This window comes from Trachypithecus francoisi, unplaced genomic scaffold (assembly GCF_009764315.1).
Source record: "Trachypithecus francoisi isolate TF-2019V2 unplaced genomic scaffold, Tfra_2.0 Lachesis_group9, whole genome shotgun sequence".
Lineage (NCBI taxonomy): Eukaryota > Metazoa > Chordata > Mammalia > Primates > Cercopithecidae > Trachypithecus > Trachypithecus francoisi.
The window spans coordinates 53,380,038-53,403,700 of record NW_022681474.1 but is presented as its reverse complement, the minus strand read 5'-3'; the positions used below and the strand labels follow the sequence as shown (position 1 = coordinate 53,403,700).

The 23,663-nt window shown below is 40.8% G+C and overlaps 1 protein-coding gene across 2 annotated transcripts in view; it reads left to right on the top strand.

Moving 5' to 3' along the window:
- FRMPD2 (FERM and PDZ domain containing 2) overlaps positions 1–23,663 on the top strand; it is a 142,016-nt gene that overhangs the window by 6,975 nt on the left and 111,378 nt on the right. Inside the window, exon 2 of one of the 2 annotated variants that reach the window (XM_033209175.1) lies at positions 23,512–23,637. In XM_033209175.1, the coding sequence (XP_033065066.1) occupies positions 23,512–23,637 (126 nt within the window). Of the gene's footprint in view, positions 1–23,451; positions 23,638–23,663 lie in introns of those variants that run through there. The other variant, XM_033209176.1, reaches the window with a different exon arrangement.

Here is a 23,663-nt window from a genome sequence, read left to right as displayed (position 1 = left end):
GCTGTTTTGGTTACTGTAGCCTTGTAGTATAGTTTGAAGTCAGGTAGCGTGACGCCTCCAGCTTTGTCCTTTTGACTTAGGATTGTCTTGGCAATGCGGGCTCTTTTTTGGTTCCATATGAACTTTAAAGCCGTTTTTTCCAATTCTGTGAAGAAAGTCATTGGTAGCTTGATGGGGATGGCATTGAATCTATAAATCACCTTGGGCAGTATGGCCATTTTCACGATATTGATTCTTCCTATCCATGAGCATGGTATGTTCTTCCATTTGTTTGTGTCCTCTTTGATTTCACTGAGCAGTGGTTTGTAGTTCTCCTTGAAGAGGTCCTTTACATCCCTTGTAAGCTGGATTCCTAGGTATTTGATTCTCTTTGAAGCAATTGTGAATGGAAGTTCATTCCTGATTTGGCTCTCTGCTTGTCTGTTACTGGTGTATAAGAATGCTTGTGATTTTTGCACATTAATTTTGTATCCTGAGACTTTGCTGAAGTTGCTTATCAGCTTAAGCAGATTTTGGGCTGAGACAATGGGGTTTTCTAAATATACAATCATGTCATCTGCAAACAGGGACAATTTGACTTCTTCTTTTCCTAACTGGATACCCTTGATTTCTTTCTCTTGCCTGATTGCCCTAGCCAGAACTTCCAACACTATGTTGAATAGGAGTGGTGAGAGAGGGCATCCCTGTCTTGTGCCAGTTTTCAAAGGGAATTTTTCCAGTTTTTGCCCATTCAGTATGATATTAGCTGTGGGTTTGTCATAAATAGCTCTTATTATTTTGAGGTACGTTCCATCAATACCAAATTTATTGAGCGTTTTTAGCATAAAGGGCTGTTGAATTTTGTCAAAAGCCTTTTCTGCATCTATTGAGATAATCATGTGGTTCTTGTCTTTGGTTCTGTTTATATGCTGGATTACGTTTATTGATTTGCGAATGTTGAACCAGCCTTGCATCCCAGGGATGAAGCCCACTTGATCATGGTGGATAAGCTTTTTGATGTGCTGCTGAATCCGGTTTGCCAGTATTTTATTGAGGATTTTTGCATCGATGTTCATCAGGGATATTGGTCTAAAATTCTCTCTTTTTGTTGTGTCTCTGCCAGGCTTTGGTATCAGGATGATGTTGGCCTCATAAAAAGAGTTAGGGAGGATTCCCTCTTTTTCTATTGATTGAAATAGTTTCAGAAGGAATGGTACCAGCTCCACCTTGTACCTCTGGTAGAATTCAGCTGTGAATCCATCTGGTCCTGGACTTTTTTTGGTGGGTAGGCTATTAATTGTTGCCTCAATTTCAGAGCCTGCTATTGGTCTATTCAGGGATTCAACTTCTTCCTGGTTTAGTCTTGGAGAGTGTAAGTGTCCAGGAAATTATCCATTTCTTCTAGATTTTCTAGTTGATTTGCGTAGAGGTGTTTATAGTATTCTCTGATGGCAGTTTGTATTTCTGTGGGGTCGGTGGTGATATCCCCTTTATCATTTTTTATTGCGTCTATTTGATTCCTCTCTCTTTTCTTCTTTATTAGTCTAGCTAGCGGTCTGTCAATTTTGTTGATCTTTTCAAAAAACCAACTCCTGGATTCATTGATTTTTTGGAGGTTTTTTTGTGACTCTATCTCCTTCAGTTCTGCTCTGATCTTAGTTATTTCTTGCCTTCTGCTAGCTTTTGAATGTGTTTGCTCTTGCCTCTCTAGTTCTTTTAATTGTGATGTTAGAGTGTCAATTTTAGATCTCTCCTGCTTTCTCTTGTGGGCATTTAGTGCTATAAATTTCCCTCTACACACTGCTTTAAATGTGTCCCAGAGATTCTGGTATGTTGTATCTTTGTTCTCATTGGTTTCAAAGAACATCTTTATTTCTGCTTTCATTTCGTTATGTACCCAGTAGTCATTCAGGAGCAGGTTGTTCAGTTTCCATGTAGTTGAGCGGTTTGGATTGAGTTTCTTAGTCCTGAGTTCTAGTTTGATTGCACTGTGGTCTGAGAGACAGTTTGTTATAATTTCTGTTCTTGTACATTTGCTGAGGAGTGCTTTACTTCCAATTATGTGGTCAATTTTGGAATAAGTGCGATGTGGTGCTGAGAAGGATGTATATTCTGTTGATTTGGGGTGGAGAGTTCTATAGATGTCTATTAGGTCCGCTTGGTGCAGAGATGAGTTCAATTCCTGGATATCCTTGTTAACTTTCTGTCTCGTTGATCTGTCTAATGTTGACAGTGGAGTGTTGAAGTCTCCCATTATTATTGTATGGGAGTCTAAGTCTCTTTGTAGGTCTCTAAGGACTTGCTTTATGAATCTGGGTGCTCCTGTATTGGGTGCATATATATTTAGGAGAGTTAGCTCTTCCTGTTGAATTGATCCCTTTACCATGATGTAATGGCCTTCTTTGTCTCTTTTGATCTTTGATGGTTTAAAGTCTGTTTTATCAGAGACTAGGATTGCAACCCCTGCTTTTTTTGTTCTCCATTTGCTTGGTAGATCTTCCTCCATCCCTTTATTTTGAGCCTATGTATGTCTCTGCATGTGAGATGGGTCTCCTGAATACAGCAGACTGATGGGTCTTGACTCTTGATCCAGTTTGCCAGTCTGTGTCTTTTAATTGGAGCATTTAGTCCATTGACATTTAAGGTTAATATTGTTATGTGTGAACTTGATCCTGTCATTATGATATTAACTGGTTATTTTGCTCGTTAGTTGATGCAGTTTCTTCCTAGCCTCGATGGTCTTTACATTTTGGCATGTTTTTGCAATGGCTGGTACCGCTTGTTCCTTTCCATGTTTAGGGCTTCCTTCAGGGTCTCTTGTAAGGCAGGCCTGGTGGTGACAAAATCTCTAAGCATTTGCTTATCTGTAAAGGATTTTATTTCTCCTTCACTGATGAAGCTTAGTTTGGCTGGATATGAAATTCTGGGTTGAAAATTCTTTTCTTTAAGAACGTTGAATATTGGCCCCCACTCTCTTCTGGCTTGTAGAGTTTCTGCCGAGAGGTCTGCTGTTATTCTGATGGGCTTCCTTTGTGGGTAACCCTACCTTTCTCTCTGGCTGCCCTTAAGATTTTTTCCTTCATTTCAACTTTGGTGAATCTGGCAATTATGTGTCTTGGAGTTGCTCTTCTGGAGGAGTATCTTTGTGGCGTTCTCTGTATTTCCTGAATTTGAATGTTGGCCTGCCCTACTAGGTTGGGGAAGTTCTCCTGGATGATATCCTGAAGAGTGTTTTCCAACTTGGTTCCATTTTCCCCCTCACTTTCAGGCACCCCAATCAGACGTAGATTTGGTCTTTTTACATAATCCCATACTTCTTGCAGGCTTTGTTCATTTCTTTTTCTTCTTTTTTCTTTTGGTTTTCTCTTCTCGCTTCATTTCATTCATTTGATCCTCAATCGCTGATACTCTTTCTTCCAGTTGATCGAGTCGGTTACTGAAGCTTGTGCATTTGTCACGTATTTCTCGTGTCATGGTTTTCATCTCTGTCATTTCGTTTATGATCTTCTCTGCATTAATTAATCTAGCTGTCAATTCTTCCACTTTTTTTTCAAGATTTTTAGTTTCTTTGCGCTGGGTACGTAATTCCTCCTTTAGCTCTGAGAGGTTTGATGGAGTGAAGCCTTCTTCTCTCATCTCGTCAAAGTCATTCTCTGACCAGCTTTGATCCGTTGCTGGCGATGGGCTGCGCTCCTTTGCAGGGGGAGATGCGCTCTTATTTTTTGAATTTCCAGCTTTTGTGCCCTGCTTCTTCCCCATCTTTGTGGTTTTATCTGTCTCTGGACTTTGATGATGGTGACGTACGGATGGGGTTTTGGTATAGGTGTCCTTCCTGTTTGATAGTTTTCCGTCTGACAGTCAGAAGGACTGTCTGTTGGTCTGTTGGAGATTGCTTGAGGTCCACTCCAGACCCTGTTTGCCTGGGTATCAGCAGCAGAGGTTGCCGAAGATAGAATATTGCTGAACAGCGAGTGTACCTGTCTGATTCTTTCTTTGGAAGTTTCCTCTCAGGGGTGACGCCACCCTGTGAGGTGTGGGGTGTCAGACTGCCCCTAGTGGGGGATGTCTCCCAGCTAGGCTACTCAGGGGTCAGGGACCCACCTGAGCAGGCAGTCTGTCCGTTTTCGGATCTCAACCTCCGCGTTAGGAGATCCGCGGCTCTCCCCAAAGCTGTCAGACAGAGTCGTTCGCGTCTGCACCGCCCCTGCTCTTTCCCCTAATGGGCTGCAGCTGTGCGCTGTCCGCAGAGGTAGAGTCTACAGAGACAGGCAGGCTTCCTTGAGCTGCTGTGAGCTCCACCCAGTTGGAGCTTCCCAGCGGCTTTGTTTACCTACTTAAGCCTCAGCAATGGCGGGCGCCCCTCCCCCAGCCTCGCTGCTGCCTTGCGGATAGATCGCCGCAGACGGCTGTGTTAGCAGTGAGGGAGGCTCCGTGGGCGTGGGACCCTCCCGGCCAGGTGTGGGATATATTCTCCTGGTGTGCCTGTTTCCTTAAAGCGCAGTATTGGGGTGGGAGTTACCCGATTTTCCAGGTGTTGTGTGTCTCAGTTCCCCTGGCTAGGAAAAAGGGATCCCTTCCCCCTTGCGCTTCCAGGTGAGGCGATGCCTCGCCCTGCTTCAGCTCACGCTGGTCAGGCTGCAGCAGCTGACCAGCACCAATTGTCCGGCACTCCCTAGCGAGATGACCCCAGTACCTCAGTTGAAAACGCAGAAATCACCGGTCTTCTGTGTCGCTCGCGCTGGGAGTTGGAGACTGGAGCTGCTCCTATTCGGCCATCTTGCTCCGCCCCTTAATTCCCATGTTAATGGGTGTTATGAGAGGGCCTGTTCTGTAGCCCCTACCTTGCTAACATCAAATATTTAAATTTTTGACCCTCTGATAAATTCTCATTGCTGTTTTGTTTTCCTTGATTTACTAGAAGCGTAGCAAACCTTTTCAAATATTTATTAAGTAGTTGTATTTTTTTCACCTGGTGATTTCTTAACTTTTAAATTGAAGATTTTTTTTTCCGAATTGATTAGTAAATAACAATCCTTTTGCCATTATATATATTTTCTTCTAGTCTGTTGCATATTTTCTTCTACATTTTATTTTCATATACAATTGGATAAGAAGTTGTAAAGAAGTTCCAAGGAGCACAGAGAAGTCCCTATACTCTTCCTCCATCCTCCCCCAGTGATTATATCTGACCTAATTACAGCACAATGGCAAACCCACCATTTGACATTGGTACAATATGTGTATAAAGTACTATGCCGTTGTAACACTTGTGTAGATTTATGTAACCACTATCACAATCAAGACACAAAATTATCCTATCGCCACAAAGATCTCCCCCAATTCCCATTCTACTCCCTACCACTCTGTTCCTACTATCTCTGAGATCAGTCTCACAATATGTGACCTTTTGAGACTGGCTTTTCTCATTCAGCCTAATGCCCTTGAGATCTATCCAAGCTGTTGCATGTGTCAATAGTTTGCTCTTTATTTCTGAGTAGTATTCCATGGTATGAATATACACAATTTGTTTAACCATTCACCAAATGAAGGACATTTTGACATTTTTGGCTTTCACAAATAAAGCTGCTATTACAAATAAAACACACATGTTCACATGCAGCTTTCTGTGTGGATATTCGTTTCTCTGGGTTAAGTGCACAGAAGCACAATTGCTTAATTGTATAGTAAGAGTATGTTTAGTTTTTCTCTTTTTTTGAAAGAAACCAACAAACTCTTTTCAAAAAGTGGAAACAACTCAGTGTTGATCAAGGGATGAATGGATAAACACAATGTGGTCCATCCATACAATGGAATATTATTCAACCATAAAAAGGTCCCATCAACTTAGAAGAGATCCAGTTTCTCTGTGTCCTCATAAGCATTTGGTATTGTCACTTTTTTTTCCCCCATCATATAGGTGGGCAGGGATATCTCATTATAGACTTCATTTGCCTTCCCCTTATGGCCAGTGATGTTGAACATCTTGTCATGTGCTTATCCGTCATGTGTATATCTTCAGTGAAATGTCTTTCCATGCCATTTGCTCATTTTTCTTTTCTTTTCTTTTTTTTTTTGAGACCGAGTCTCGCTCTGTCGCCCAGGCTGGAGTGCAGTGGCGCGATCTCGGCTCACTGCAAGCTCCGGCTCCCGGGTTCACGCCATTCTCCTGTCTCAGCCTCCCGAGTAGCTGGGACTACAGGCGCCCGCCACCTCGCCCGGCTAGTTTTTTGTATTTTTTAGTAGAGACGGGGTTTCACCGTGTTAGCCAGGATGGTCTTGATCTCCTGACCTCATGATCCGCCCGTCTCGGCCTCCCAAAGTGCTGGGATTACAGGCTTGAGCCACCGCGCCCGGCCTGCTCATTTTTCTAATTGGAATGTTTGCTTTCTGCTTTTAAGTTTTGAAACTTCTTTATAGACATCCTATATGTGAGCACTTTGCATTAAGCATGGCACCTAAATCTACTTTCTGCCTCTATGGATTTGTTTATTCTGGATATCTCATATAGATGGAATTACACAATATGTAGGCTTTTACATCTGGCTTCTTTTACTTTAGCATAACATGTTCAAGGCTCACGAATGCTGTAGCATGTATCAGTACTTGATTTCTTTTTATGGTTGAATAATATTCCATTGTATGGATGGACCACATTGTGTTTATCCATTCATCCCTTGATCAGCACTGAGTTGTTTCCACTTTTTGATTATAAATAATGTTGCTATGAACATTCACATATATTATTTGTAGAAATATCTGTTTGAGTCCTTTGCCCATTTTGAAATTGGATTGTTGGTGTTTTTGTTACGGAATTGTAGGAGCTCTTTATATATTCCAGCTACTAGACTCTTACCAGATGGAGAATTTGCCAATATTTTCTGCCATTCTGTGGATTGTCTTTTCACTTTCTTGATAATGCCCTTTGATGCAGAAATGTCTTTTGATGTCTGTTGTCTGATTGGGTCATTTTTCTTGTTCTCTTCTCAATCCATGGATTCTCTACTCAATCTTCTCCATTCTGTTGCTCTACTCAGTCTTCCCCTTTCTGCTGTTGAGCCCACCCATAGTGTTTCTAATGTTGGTTATTGTATTTTTCAGTTCTAAAATTTTCATTTGGTTCTTTATATTTCTTTGTCGAGCCTTTCTATGTCTTTGTTTTAATTGTGCTTGTCATTGCTCACGAAAATCCTGGTCAGATAATTCTAACATCTGTGTTATCTTGGTACTGGCTTCTGTTGTCTTTATTTACTCAAGTTGAGATTTTCCTGGTTCTTGATATGATGAGTAATAGCGATTGAATCCAAGATGTTTGGGTACTATCATATGAGACTCTGGACCTTACTTAGAGCTTCATTTTTAGCAGATGTTCCCTGACACTCTATGAACAGAAGGGCTCTGCTTCATTACTTTCAGGTAAAAGTGGAAGTCTAGGTCCCTCACTCAGTCTCTCTTGATAACCTTAAGGGCAACTTGTGATTTTTCTGGCTCCCCTCTAGTCCTCTGCTGACACCACCCTTGCTAGGACGGTCGGGAACACCTTATTACTGCTTCTCATGCAACACGTCAGGGGATGCCTTGTTACCACTGCATGGTGGTAAAAGTACTGACCCTCTACTACACATTCCCTGGTACCACCCCCGTCGGGAGGCCAAGGGGCATCTTGTTATCACCAGAGGAAGGTGGAAGTCTAGGATGTGGTGCAAGTCACTACTAGGTAGGAATGAGAGTTTCAGGTCCTACTTGGCCTTCTCTGAACTGACTGTGTGGAGGAAATGACTGTGCCTCATTATAGCTGGATGATTGTAAAGTCTGGGCTCTCCTCTAGGCCCTTGCTGACCATTTGTTGAAAAGACTGTCTCAGTACTAATTGCCTTTGCTCCTTTGTCAAAGATCAGTTAAATGTATATGTGTTGGTCTAGTTTTTGACTCTCTATTTTGTTTCTTTTATCTATTTGTGTATTCATTCACCAACATCACACTGTCTTGATTAATGTACCCTATAATAACTCTTTTTTCCTCTTTTTTAAATTGAAGAATGAATGTTAGAAGTTTTTATTTTTTACTTTTTAGACTTTTATTTTAGGTACGGGGTACATGTGCAGGTTTGTTATATTGGAAATCTCGTGTCACCAGGGTTTGTTGTACAGATTATATTGTCACCCTGGTACTAAGCCTAAGGACACAATAGTTATTTTTTGTGCTCTTCTTCCTTCTCTTAGTCTTAACCCACAAGTAGGACCCAGTGTCTGTTGTTCCCCACTTTGTGTCCATGTGTTCTCATCATTTAGCTCTCACTTATAAATGATAACATGCAGTGTTTGATTTTCTGTTCCTGTGTTAGTTTGCTAAGGATAATGGCCTCCTGCTCCAACCATGTTCCTGAAAGGGACATGATGTCATTCTTTTTATATGGCTGCATAATATTCCATGGTGTATATATATACTACTTTTTTTTATTCAGTCTACCATTGATGGGCATTTAGATTGATCCCATGTCTTTGCCATTGTAAATACTGCTGCAATGAATATACACATGCATATTTCTTTATAATACAATGATTTATATTTCTTTGGGTGTATACCCCATAGTGGGATTTCTGGGTCAAATGGTAGTTTGGGTTTTGTCTCTTTGAGGAATTGCTACACTGATTTCCACAGTGGTTGAACTAATTTACACTCCCACCAACAGTGTATTAATATTCCCTTTCCCCTGCAACCTCACCAGCATCTGTTATTTTTTCTTTTTATTAATAGTGATTCTGACAGGTGTGAGATGGTATCTCATTGTGGTTTTGATTTGTATTTCTCTAATGATCAGTGATATTGAACTTTTCTTCATATGCTTATTGGTTGTGTGTATGTCTTCTTTTGAAAATTGTCTGTTCATATCCTTTGCCTACTTTTTAATGGGGTTGTTTGTTTTTTTCTTGTGAATTTGCTTAAGTTTCTTATAGATGCTGGATATTAGACCTTTGCCGGATGCATAGTTTACAAATATTTTCCCCCACTCTGTAGGTTGTCTGTTTACTCTATTGATAGTTTATTTTGCTGTGTAGAAGCTCTTTAGTTTAATTAGATTCCATTTTTCAAGTTTTGCTTTTGTTGCATTTGCTTTTGGCATCTTCATAATAAAATCTTTGCCAGTGCTTGTGTCCAGAATGGTATTGCCTAGGTTTTGTCTTCCAGGGTTTTTATAGTTTTGGGTCTTACACTCAAGTTTTTAATCCATTTTGAGTTGATTTTTATATAATTGTTTAAGGAAGAAGTTTTGTTTTAATCTTCTGCATATGGCTAGCCATTATCCCAGCACCATTTATTGAATAAGGAGTCCTTTCCCTGTGGCTTGTTTTTGTCAGCTTTGTGGAAGATCAGATGGTTGTAGGTGTGTGGCCTTATTTCTGGGCTGTCTATTCTGTTCCATTGGTTTATGTGTCTGTTTTTGTACCAGTACCAAGCTCTTTTGGTTACTGTAGCCCAGTGGTGTAAAGTTGGGTAGCTTGATGCCTCCTGCTTTGTTCTTTTTGGGTAGGATTGCCTTGGTATAGTAACTCTTGAAGTTGGATATTTGGACCTGTCCTACAACTTTGTTTCTCTTCTTCAGTATTGTGTTGTCTGTTTTAGGTGACTTGTTTTCCTTTTTCATTTAAACTTTAGAATTAGTTGTTGATATTCACAAAATAAATTTCTGGGATTAAATCTACAAGTTGAGAAGAAATGACATTTTAACAATATTGAGTCTTCTCTCAGTGAACATAGAATACTCTTCTTTTGTTTAGATTTTTAAAATATTTAAAAGAAATATTTTTATTTCTTTCATCAGAAGATTGTAGTTTTCCTTATAGGGATATTACACATATTTTGTTAGGTTTATTTCTACATACTTCGTATTTTTGGTGTTAATGTAATCATTGATATTGTATTTATAATTTCACATTTCAGTTGTCATTGGTGATGTTAATTAAAGTCAAAACAATTGAAATTTGTATATTAGCCTTCTGTCCTGCAACGTTTCTATAGTCACTTATTAGTTCTAGGAGATTTTTTGTTCATTATTCGAGATTTCATACATACACAATCATGTCGTCTAGTAACAGAGATAACTTTCTTTCCTTCTAATTTGTATACTTTTTATTTCCTTTTCTGGTCTTATTACATTAGCTAGGACTTCCCATAGTGAGAGGGGACATCCTTGTATTGTTCCTGATCTTAGCAGGAATGCATCTAGTTTGACACCCTTAGGTCACGTGTTGGCTGTAGATTTTTTTTTATAACATATTTTTAAAAAATTAAGTTGAAGAAGTTTCTCTCTATTCCTGGTTAGCAGACAGTTTTTAATCATGATTTGCTGCTGGATTTTGCTATATGCTTTTTCTGTATTTATAAATTTGATTATGTAATTTTTCTCTTTAGTCCATGAAAGTGATGGGTTGCATTAATACATTTTCAAATGTTAAACCAGCCTTACATACCTGAATTAAATTTCACTTGATCATGGTGTATGATTATATTTATACATTGTTGGATTTGATTTGCTAATATTTTGAAGATTTTTGCATCCTTGTTCATGAAAAATATTGATCTGTAGTTTTACTTTCTTGCAAGATTTTTATCTGGTTTTGGTATTGGGACAATTATGGCCTCATAGGATGAATTAAGAAATGTTCCCTCTGCTTCTATTTTCTGGAAGAGATTGTAGAGGATTAGTGTCATCTTTTCCTTAAATGTTTGGTAGACTTTAATAGTGAAATCATTTGGGCCTGGTGCTTTATGTTTTGCAAGGCCATTAATTATTAATTCAATGTATGTGATACATATAGGCATACTTAGATGATCTATTTCTCTTTGTATGAGTTTTGATAGCTTTTCTCTCTCAAGAAATTGGTCCATTTCATCTAAGTCATTACAATTGTGGTCATATTATCCATTTTAAGATCCATGGGATCAGTAGTGATAGCCCTTATTTCGTTTGTGATTTTAGTTATTTTTATTGTCTCTCTCTTTTTTTCCTCTCTTGGTTACTTAGCTATGGGTTTATCAGTTTTGTTGATGTTTTCAAATAATCTGCTTTTAGTTTTGTTGATTTTCTCTACTGTTTTTCTGTTTCCAATTTTATTGATTTCTGTTCTAATTTCTTATTATTTGCTTCCTTTTGTTCAGGTTCATGCTGTTATATTTTCTGTAGTTTCCTAAGGGTGGAAGGTTAGATTATTAATTTTAGATATTTCTTCTATTCTAATATGCATTTAATGTTAGAAGTCTCTGTATAAGTACTTCCTTCATTGTATCTCACAAATTTTGGTAACTTGTATTTTCATTTTTGTTTAGTTAAAAATATTTTTTATTTTCTGTTGAGATTTCCTTTTTGACCCATTTGCTATTTAGAAGTGTGTTGTTTAATCTCCAAATAGTTGAGAATATTCTGGCTATCCTTCTGTTATTGATTTACAGTTTGGTTCTACTGAGAGAACCACATCTCTATGACAGAAATCATATTTTGTATGATTTCTGTACTTTTTTTTCTTTTTTTTTTTTGAGTCGGAGTCATGCTCTGTTGCTCAGGCTGGAGTACAGTGGTGTGATCCTGGCTCACTGCAAGCTCTGCCTCCTGGGTTCAATCCATTCTCCTGCCTCAGCCTCCCAAGTAGCTGGGGCTACTGGCACCCGCCACCACGCCCGGCTAATTTTTTGTATTTTTTTTAGTAGAGACGGGGATTTCACCGTGTTAGCATTTTTTTTTTAGTAGAGATAGAGGTTTCACTGTGTTAGCCAGGATGGTCTCGATCTCCTGACCTCGTGATCTGCCCCCCTCGGACTCCCAAAGAGCTGGAATTACAGGCGTGAGCCACCGCGCCCAGCTGATTTCTGTACTTTTAAACTTGTAATCTCAGCTACTTGGGAGGCTGAGGCATGAGAATCGCTTGAACCCAGGTGGTGGAGGTTACTAGTGAGCCAAGATTGCACCACTGCACTCCAGGCTGGGCGACAGGATGAGACCCTGTCTCCAAGATAAATAAATAAATAAATATACATAAATAAATAAAGTTTATGGCCCAAAATGTGATGTATCTTGGCCAATGCCCCTTTTTATTCCTGATAATTTTTTCTATTCTGAAGTCTGCTTTGTCTGAAGTTAAAATAGTTACTCCAGCTTTCTTTTAATTTGTGTTAGCATAGTATATCTTTCTACATCCTTTTAGTTTTCTTAAAATTAATCTTTTTATTCTTCTCTTTACTTTTAACCTATATGTGCCTTCATATTTAAAGGGAGTTTCTTTTAGACAACATAATTGGGTTTTATTTTTTAATCTACTCTGTCAGTTTCTGTCTTGTAACTGGCATACTTAGAACTTTATATTTAAAGTGATTATTGATGTTGTTAGATTAATAGCCACCATATTTATAACTGTTTTCTATTTGTTGCAGTTGGTTTTTGTTTCTTTTTAAGATCTTCCCATATTTTTCTGCCTTCTCTAGTTGTAATTGAGCATTTTCTATTATTTCATCATGTAAGTTGTACTTCTTTTAAAAAACATTTCTAGTAGTGGCTCTAGAGTTTGCAGTATACATTTACAACAAATTTAAATCCACTTTCAAATAGCTCATGTGTGGTACAGGTACCTATTACAGAGTAATATCGGTTTCTCCCTTCCAGTCTTTATAACTGACTGGCATTAATTTTACTTATTTATAAGGTATAATCACCCAATATGTTGTTGCTATTACAATTTGAAAAATAGTTATCTATTAGATCAATTAAGAATAAGGGAAATAAGGCCGGGCGCGGTGGCTCAAGCCTGTTATCCCAGCACTTTGGGAGGCCGAGACGGGCGGATCACGAGGTCAGGAGATCGAGACCATCCTGACGAACACGGTGAAACCCCGTCTCTACTAAAAAATACAAAAAACTAGCCGGGCGAGGTGGCGGGCGCCTGTAGTCCCAGCTACGCGGGAGGCTGAGGCAGGAGAATGGTGCAAACCCGGGAGGCGGAGCTTGCAGTGAGCTGAGATCCGGCCACTGCACTCCAGCCTGGGTGACAGAGCGAGACTCCGACGCAAAAAAAAAAAAAAAAAAAAAGAATAAGGGAAATAAATGGCTTAAGATCTGAGTTTCTCTTCTGTATCATTTTCCTTCTCTCTGAAGAACTTTTAAAATTTCTTGCAAGGCAAGCCTACTGGTGACCAATATACTCAGGTTTTGTTTGTCTGAGAAAGTCTTTATTTCTTTTCACTTTGAATGATAACTTTGTAGTATACAGAATTCTAGATTGGTAGTTTTTTTACTTTTACACTTTCAATATTACATTCTACGATGTTTTTACTAGAACAGTTTGTGGGCCGGGCGCGGTGGCTCAAGCCTGTAATCCCAGTACTTTGGGAGGCCGAGGCGGGCGGATCACGAGGTCAGGAGATCGAAACCATCCTGGCTAACCCGGTGAAACCCCGTCTCTACTAAAAAATATACAAAAAACTAGCCGGGCGAGGTGGCGGGCGCCTATAGTCCCAGCTACTCGGGAGACTGAGGCAGGAGAATGGCGTGAACCCGGGAGGCGGAGCTTGCAGTGAGCTGAGATCTGGCCACTGCACTCCAGCCCGGGCGACAGAGTGAGACCCCGTCTCAAAAAAAAAAAAAAAAAAACAACAACAGTTTGTGAAGAGAAATCCATTGTAATTCTTATCATTTTTCTGCTATATGTAAGTTACATTTCTCTCTCTCACTTTGTTTGTTTGTTTTGCTTTTTTCCCAGAGAAAATTAATTTACCTTTTTTTTTAACTTTTAAGCTTAGAATTGCATATGTTTCTTTTATTTATTCTGTTTGATGCTTTACAAGCTTCCTAGATCTGTGGTTTGGTGTCTGTTGTCAATTTTGAAATATTCTCAGCCATTATTCAAATTTTTTCTATTCTTTTCCATCTTCTCCTTCCGGTATTCCCTTACACATATGTCACACCTTTTGACATTGTTCCACAGTTCCTGCATATTCTTTTCCATTTTTCTTCATTCTTTGTTTTCTTCACATTTCCATTTGGGAAGTTTCTACTGACACATCTGTAAGCTCCTTGCTTCTTTCCTTGTAGGTGTCCAATCTACTGGTGAGCCCACCAAAGGAATTCTTCATTTCTCTTACAATGTTGATTTCTAACTTTTAAGAAATTTTTTATTTTTAGAATTTCCATGTCTCTGCTTACATTTTACCCATCTATTCTTGCATCTTGCCCACACTTTCCATTTGAACACTTAGCGTATTAATCATAGTTATTTTAAATTTCTAGTATGATAATCACAAGGTTTCTGCTGTATCAGAGGCTGGTTCTTTCACTTGTTTTGTCTCTTCAAACTGAGTTTTTTGTTGTTTTTATACATGACATAATTTTTTGTTGAAAGCTGGTCATGATGTATTGGGTAATAGGAACTGAGATAAACAGGCCTTTAATGAGAGCATTTGTGTTTTTCTGGCTAGTAGTAATGCTGTGTTTACTGTTTGCTATAGCTGTAAGTGTTATAATTAATTTTATGTGTCAATTTTAATGAAGCCATGGGCTGCCCAGATGAAACATTATTTTGGAACGTGTCTGTGAGGGTATTTCTGGGACAGATCAGAGTTTGAATTGTGCTATGGGCAGGCATCATATAATCTATTGAGGGCCATAATAGAACAAAAGACACAGGAGGGAGACACTCATCCCTTTTTTGCTACCCAGCTTGAGCTGGGACATCTCATCTCATCTCCTGCCCTTGGACTGGGATTTACATCATTAGCTCCTGTGGTTGTTAGGCCTTCAGAATTTGACTGAATTATACCATTGAGTTTCCTGGGTCTTCAGCTTGTAGATAGCAGATTGTTAAACTTCTCAGCCTCTATAATATATAAGATATCTATATCTATATCTATCTATACATATATATAGATCTATCTATACATATACACATATAGATCTACCTATCTATCTGTCATCTATTCTCAGCCATTATTACCTTAAATATTTCACATATTTTTCTACTCTTTTCCATTTTCTCCTTCTGGTATCCTTTTACACGTATGTTATACCTTTTGTAATTGTTCCACAGTTCTTGGATATCCTATCCAATATTATACATTGGATATATCTATATCTATATCATCTATATCTATACATCTTATTGGTTCTGTCTTTCTGGAGAGCCCTAATACAGTAGGTATCTGAGACTTCAATTTTTTTCTATTCTTGTTTTTCTCTCCCTTATTGTCTTTATCTTTTCCTAGAAACTCCTTCTTAAGTAGAATCTGGGCCTTGCTGTTCTTTAGCTGTCATCTGCTGTTCTTATGCAGGAGTCCTGGTGATGAGGCAATAAGGTGGGAGAAAAGGGTATATGCTCTGTAAGTCTATGAGTAGTGAGTCTATTACCACAGGCTATGACCTTAGCTTCCTTCTTCCTAAGATAAGAAAAAAAAAATGTGTGCGTGTATATACTCACACACACACACACACACTCACACACACACACTCACGTACTACTGGTTCTGTTTCTCTGGAGACCACCAACAGATTATGAATATATTACATATTAAACATCATGTGAAATGGTTCTTCTTATATGCAAGTCACTAGATTAATAGCACATAATACTTTAAAGGTTTGAGACAAAGTTGCTTTTTAAATTCAGAACTTTAATAAACTGAAGACCAATTTAAACCCACATAGCTTTAATTAGTCTTGTTAGCTCACAACCCCAGACTTCCACTCTTGCAGAAATTTAAATGGCCCTTACTAGCTGTGTGACTTTTGTGACCTTAAGTCAATTAAATTCTCAGTTTACTCATCTGGAAGTGGGGATCATTTTTGCCTTTTCTATTTTTAAGGATGTTTGTGGAAATCACAGAAGTTTATGAAGACTCTGTAAGCTGTAAAGGGCTACTCTCCTTAGAAGTAATTATCATCAAGTATAATTGGTGAGGATTCAACTAATTCACACTGTGGTCACATTACATTATAACTGGCTCCAAAGCCTTAGAGAAGAATAGGTGGGGCCATGGAGCCCATGTGGAACATGACTGCATTAATAACATTGAATGATGCTCTTGACATTTTACTTCAGTTTTTCAGATTATGTCAAGAAGACAGTCTGCTCAGAAATAGACTTTTCATATTTCTAAAACTAATTGTTTCTTTCATAATGAAAAATCATACCCAGGCTCAGAGCCTTTGAAGGCAGTTTTATTTGGCAAAAATTCAATAATTTTTATAAAAATAGTTATAATTACCTTCTATTTACATCTGATAATACTAACTTTCCATTTGCTATAATGATATGTGGTATCCTTTTAAAATAAATGCATGTAAATGAAGAAACTTGTCTTAATTGTACAAGTGAGATGGGAAGGTGGCAAACACTGGGGAAATGGGATGTAAAAAATTGAAGATGCGAGAAACACTACTCTAAAATGTTCTAAATGCCCAAAAGTATTTCTCTGTACTAGTGTGCATCCTCTCATCTACAAATACAAGATTCCACCTTGGAATCCTGAAGAATGGTAGGGTGTTTTCTAGTTGCCTTTCTTGCATTAGCTTGTTCTGTTTTTTACACACACCTTGTAAGGTAGGAGTTAACATCTCTGTTTTGTAGATGGGGAAATGAGATGTGGAGAGTGTCCTTGTTCAACGTCATACTGTGTCAGTGCTGTAGCTACTATTTAAATCAGAGGCTGTGGGGGAGAAAACAGAGCAGGGAAGGGTCTGTGTGGAGAAGGTGATAGTGATGCAATGTCAGCATCACTCACTCACTCAAGGTCAGGCTCTGGGAAGCTGACTGTGAAAGAATTCCGGAAGATAAGAACCTTGACACCGTTAACTCTAACTAGGGCCTAGATGAGGCAGGACAGTCTTTTCCTTCTTCAGGGGAAAAACTTGCCTTCTGGAAAGTTTTGTTCAGATCTCTGGTTCTGACTGTGGGCAGATGGTTTTTAATAAATGTCCAGAGGGAGAAGGAATGAAGAGAGACTGAAGGAACAAAAGGAGAAGAGAGGAAAAGATCACTCTGAGAGCTTCAATTCCTTGGGAGTCCTGCATTCTTCCTGGTTTCTTCCTAGGGTGTTGTGGAGATACTTGAGGCATTTTGCTAAGGTTGAAAATGGGATGTTTATAGCACCTCAACCCTGGCAGACAGCTGGAAACAATTAACACCATATCTTAAAAATCCCACAGTTGGAAGCTGCTCAGCAGCCCTGATGTTTAAAATCCCTTTCTGGATGGTTGGAGCAGAGATAAAAAGAGACAGGAAATTTGATGCACTCATTACCTTTTATGTGCTGAGCACTTGGGCAGTTCTATGAGGTCACTGCTGCTGTCAGCCCTATTTACCAGATGATAAGACTGAGTCTCAGAGATAAGTATGTGGCCTGTGCCTAGGGTCAAGGAGCTAAGAATTCAACCTCCCAAAGCTCATGGCTTTTTCAGGCGAACAGGTAGAGAATGTTGAATGACAAAGAGGGTGGGGTGGTCTGAATAAAGCCTCCCTCTAAAACAAGGTAAAGGTTGGCTGAGTGTGGTGACTCATGCCTGTAATCCCAGCACTTTCGGAGGCAGAGGAGGGCGGATCACTTGAGATGAGGAGTTAAGAGACTAGCCTGGCCAACATGGCGAAACCCCACGTCTACTAAAAATACAAAAATTAGTCAGGAGTGGTGGTGAGAGCCTGTAATCCCAGCTACTCGGGCAGTTGAGGCAGGATAATTGCTTGAACCTGGGAGGCGGGTGTTGCAGTGAGCCTAGATCATGCCACTGCAATCTAGTCTGAGTGAGAGAATGAAACTCCATCTCAAAAAAATAATAATAATAAGTAAATAAAGTAAGAAAAACAAGAAAAAAAATGAAAAATGTAAAGGTATCCACATCCTGATTTGTGGAACCTGTGAATGTTACAGGCAAAAAAAAAAAGAGAGAGACTGCAGATGCAATTGGGTGACAAGATGTTGAGATGGGAAGATTGTCCTGGATTATCTAGATGGTGCTTAACTAGAACATAGATATCTATAAAAGCGAGACAGACGGAGATTTGAAACAGAAGAGGAGAAGGCGATGTGACCACAGAGGCAGAGACTGGGGTGATGTGGCCACAGCTGAGGAATGCGGCAGCTGGCAGAAGCTGGAGGAGGCCTGGGAAGGATTCTCCCTCGGAGCCTGTGGAGGGACCATGGTTCTGCAGACACCCCGACTTCAGCCCAGTCAAACTGATTTTGGATTTCTTGTCTCTGGAACTGTGAGATAATAAATTCCTCTTGTGTTAATCCACGAGGTTTGTGGTAATTTGTTATAGAAGCCACAGGAAACCATACAGGGCCTCAAATAGAATCCTGAGAGACAACATTTCAGGGACCGTGAGAGGGAGAAAGAATGCCAAGGAGGTGAGGACAAACCAGGAGTTTGGAGAAACAAGGAGTGCCCCAAGGAGAGATAGTGGCCCGGTCCCCTGACCCATCAGGCCAGGAGTCGTGTGACTCGTCCCCATCCTGCAAGGCCTCCTCTGCTTTCCTTGGTTCCACGCCTTCTCTTCCTGGGCAGTGGCACCTTGGGCTCCAGAGCTGAGAAGGTCCTTAGAAACCTCTGAGACCTTGGTCCAACCTCTGTCCCAATGCAGGAGTGTCTCCAGGACATTCCAGAGAGTTGTCAATCTCGCTAACCAGTCACAGATGAAGGCCAGAGGTCATGGGTGGTGTCTTGATGGAGAGTTGGGGAGGGGAGATGAATGAAGACAAAATACCGAAATGTGACCAAAATCTCACAGTTCAAAAGCCACTATATAATCAGTCAATCAATGTACAATTAGGGGTAACAGAAATCCTTACTTCTTCAAAAGCCACCACTTTACAAATGCTGCAAAATATCTTGGCAACTAATGCATACGGTGTGCCACCAGGGTAAGGTGGCTGATCCCTGCAGTTGACACTCGGGGATCAACTGGGCAGCTCTCTAGGGAACAGGGACCCAAGGGTTCTTCCTGGGTGGGGGGCCAGGGAGCAGATGCTAGCCTTGCCCTTGATTAAAACCATTCCCACTTACAGGACTGATGAACATCAGATGAGCTAAGGTGTTAGCATCCAGCCCTCTGGAACTCTCCCCTCCTTCTAGTTAATACTCAGCCACAAGCCAGTGTCAAAAAGCTTTTCCCTGGCTTTGCAGTGTGGGTTGCACGTGCTCTGCAAACTAGCAGGTAGGCCAAAATTCATATTGCTCCTACGCCAAAATGCAAACTCTTTTTCTTGACCTAAGAGGTCTGCAGGCAGATAGGACCCGCCCACCTCTCCAACTCCACCTCCCACCTCCCTACCCCTGGCTTATCATCCTCACCTCCCTCACCATGAGCGGGCTTCTCTTAGTTCTTGGAATCTGCCAAACTGGGATTTTGTGCTTGCTCTTCCCTCTACCTGGGAAGTTTTCCCCATGGCTGGTGCCTTCTCAACTTCCAGATCTCAGCTTCAGTGACACCTCCTGGAGGTACCTTCCTTGATCACTTCAGCAAAGATGTCCCCCACACCAAAAACTTGTAATCATGCATTGCCTTTTCTTACTTCATAGTCTATCATTCTACAGAATTATTTTATTTGCTTACCTTCTCATTGGCTGTCTTCCTCTGCCCACCCCATGACTCTCAGGGTAGGTTATTAACATTGTTCCTCATTCTACTCGTAATACAGAGCTTGAAATATACTAGGTGCTTGACTAGTATTTATTAAATGTAGTAATGGCTGAGGGAAGGCTGTAGGGACAGCCTCACAGATGAAGCTGCGGGCTACTGTTGCCATGGCACATGGGAGAGGGAGGCCCAAGTGGAACCACTAAAGATCAAGGGCAGGGAAAAAGATTCTAGCCTGAGGCAGGCCAGGGAGAGGGGCTGCTACAGGCTAAGGCTGACAAAAACAGGATAGCAGATAGGATGCTCCTCAGCCTGGAAACTCACTGGAAAGGGCCCAAAGCAGCTCTGGATGGGCTAGTGGGGTCTCAAATGGCAAAGAAGACTTCTATGCTACTAGATGAGCCTCGAAGCCTTCAGATAGTGGAGTCAGTATAGAGGGTCAGTCCACGTAGGTGAGATCTGGGAAGGTGTATGAGAGATAAGTGTTATGGAGGGGCCCCCCAAAATGCCCATTGACTGGATGCTTTCCCAGAACATCCTCGCTGTCGGGTCTCTCTATGCAGTGGGATCCTTGCATCCTTTACATAGTTATCACCTTTTCAGTGCATGATACAGCCCACTAGACCATGAAAAACTTGGAGAGAAGCCCAGAGGCATCTTGGTGTGATGGCTAAAGGCTAATGACTGTTTCATAGCCTGAGATTATAGGCCCCATAAAAAGTGCTTCACAGCATTTCCACAGCCAGAGTAATATGGTGGGGAAGAGCCCTGCCTCTGAGACCAAGGGCATAAACCCAAGTCCAAGCTGTGTGACACTGGCCAAGTCATTTAACCTCTCTGTTCCTCATCTTTAAAATGGGCATGATGGTAGCCCTATTTCAGAAGGCTGTCATGAGGCTTAAATGAGATCGTACAGTAAATGCTATGGAAGTATTAGCTTGTATTGTCATTCAAGGAAGTAGCAGTGGGCTTTGAAATAGTATTCACAATATCACACAGAGATAGCAATGTTAATTGTGAGTCCAGGCTGGTTCTTGAGGGCTGGTGGGCTAGTGTAAAGAATTATCTTACTTCATAATCTACCACAAGCCCAGTGTGATGGAACATGGTGAGGGAGGAATATGGTGAGGGAGGTAAGCAAGGGACAGGGAGGTGGGAAGTGGAGTTGGAGAGGTGGGTGAGACTCATCTGCCTGCCAGACCTCTCAGGTCAAGAAAAGGAATTTGCATTTTTACCTAGCAGCAAAACAAATCTTGGCCTACCTGCTAGCTTGCAGAGCATTGGTAACCCACGCTGTAGTCCAGAAGCCAGCCAGGGAAATTCAGAGCTCTGGATGATTCCCAGGCTTCCCGCACTCTCCAGGAACCAACTTGCCACTGTGGACAGATCATAACATTCCACTGTGACACTGTAGTTGGTCAGGCAGGGAGTTGGTGCAGAAAACTGGAAAGCATGCGTTTCCTTCTGTGGAGGGATCATGCTTGTGCATTGGAACAAGCATGACAACGGTTTCTTTCTTTTTTTTTTTTTAATTGAAAGGATGATGAGTAATTTCCTGTCATTGACTCCTGGATCATAGTTATATTTGATATGGAAGTTGTGATCCTGACACTTCCAATAACAAAAACAGCAACTTCAAGCCTCAAGTGACTCTTAGCTTTAACAAAAAGAAGGGTGCTTGATTGGCAAACCTGGCCAGTTATGTGCTTTTCCAGATGTTGGATGCTCCTTTTAAAAAACGTCTTGTAGGAGAAAAAAGAGTTCCAGTCAAAATACATTTTTATTGTCTTTTACATTTACTTATGTTATTATCTTTAGTGGTGCTTCATGTGGATTTGGGTTACTGTCTAGTGTCTTTTCATTTCAGTCTGAAGGACTCCATTGGGATTTCTCAGAGGGAAGGGTGTGCTAGCAACAAATTTGCACAATGTTTGTTTATGTGAATAGGTCTTAATTTCTCTTTCAATTTTGAAGGATTGATTGCTTTGTTGTCTACCAAATTCTTGTTTGACAGTCTCCCCTCCAAGCATTTTGATATTATATCAAAAATGTATTTTGATATTGGGTGGGGTTTTTCTAACTGCCTTGTGACTAGAAAAAAATGCATTAAGTCTTCAAGGCTGGTGTGGCTAGTTAAGACCATATGTCATCCAACTGCCTTTTGGCCTCCATGGTTTTTGATGAGAAATCAGCTGTTCATTTTATTGGGGAGTCCTTGTTTGTGATGAGTCCTAAATATTTTCTCCCATTTTCCTCCATGAAAGTTTATAGTTTTATGTTCTATATTAAATCTACGATTCATTTTGAAGTAATTTTTGCGTAAGGTGCAAGGTTTAGGCCCATGTTCAGCTTTTTTCCATGATGGATCCAGAACTATTTGTTGAAAAGTTTGTCCTCCCTCCATTGAATTATTGTACTGGAATAATGGTCTTCACTAGCCATACCAGCCTAGAAGATTTTAATGCATTTTTGTCTAGTCATAAAGCAATTTAAAAAACCCCACCCATTCAATATTTTATTTTGGGATTTAGAGATTTTTTGTATAAGAATCATCGTCTTGTTTTTCCCCCTTCTTATCTTTAATAAGCAACCTTTCACTGTGGCTATAGAGAGTTAGAAAAATGTGGTGGAATAGAAATGCCAAGTCCATAAATCTCAAACAGTTTCTAAAATGAGAGGGGAGATAAAAAAAAAAAAAAAAGAAATGGAAAGGAAAAGGAAGGAAAGGAAAGAAAAAAGAAAAGAAAGAAAATAAAAAGAGAGTGGGCCTGGAGTTCAGCTTCGAATTCGTCACTTTTTATCTGATTACCTTGGACTTCTTTCCTGTCTGCAAATAGAAACAATACTCCCTTCTTCACAGACTGCTTGTGATAAGTGAGGGCTCACAGGTCAAGCTTCCTGAGGGGGTCCTGCTGCACCTCCCTTCCTGCCCGGGGGAGAGGTGGCAGACAAAGCCTCTTTCTCCTGAAACCTGCCTCTCTTCCTGAGGCTGGAGGAGGCTGGTAACAGAGGTGTCTACAGGGAGGTGGGCAACTGGGGGGTAGATCTTGGATTAGTGTGCTAATGGGGGATGGGGGTGCCTCTACGTTCTCCCCATCTAGCGCCCCACACTGCACACCCGCCCTGCTTGAGCTCTGGCTATAGAGAAAGATCAATGAGGATGTAAATGGATTAGGAAAAGCCTGCCTGGCTTCTTCCTGTGCCACCCAGCACCTGGGTCTCTGGAGATTAGTGGGTGGCAGCTTTGTCAGGGAGATAGGCATTTAAACATCAGCTTTGGTCTAAAGGCCCTGCTTCCCAGAAGAGAGGGAAGAGAAGACTAGCCCTCTTCAGCCTCCTCCAGTTTCTCTGTGAGGCTGCCCCTTTCTGAAATGTGGAGCTTATACTTCTGTCTAGTGAGTCGCTCTTGCACTTCAGGCAGGTGCTGGAGAAAGGGGTGGTACTGGCACCAAATCTAACTCTGCAGGTGGCAGCCAGAGATGAAAGATGTGAATCATGTATTGCAGGCAAAAATGGTTAGCTAACTTCCCCAGAGAGAGAAGGAGAGGAGGCCACATAATACCCAGGTGTAGGTTACTCTCTGCAACAGCTTGCGCCCAGCTGGGAGGTGCTGTTCTCATGCTTCATTTGGTCATTCATGTATTTATTTAGTCATTTAACCTTTCATTTGGGAATTTGTTTACTCATTCACTGAGAACTGACCAGCCAGCCTGGCCAGTCCCCCAGTTAACATTTCTTTAACTCCTCTGTGTGCTTGGCTCTCTGCCTGACCCCAGAGACCTAGGTGATGAAAACACAGTGCCGGTGCATAGTGCACGGGGAGTGGCCAGACCATGCCTGGCTGGGCCAGAGTGGCGAGTATGGGCCTGGACATGTTCCTGGACATTACAGGGGCCCTGTCACATGCATGTCTTTATCGTAGGCATGAGCCTGTCCTCTGTGACACTGGCCAGTGCCCTGCAGGTCAGGGGTGAAGCTCTGTCTGAGGAGGAAATCTGGTCCCTCCTGTTCCTGGCCGCTGAGCAGCTCCTAGAAGATCTCCGCAATGGTAAGAGAGGATGTTTGGGGCGGTAA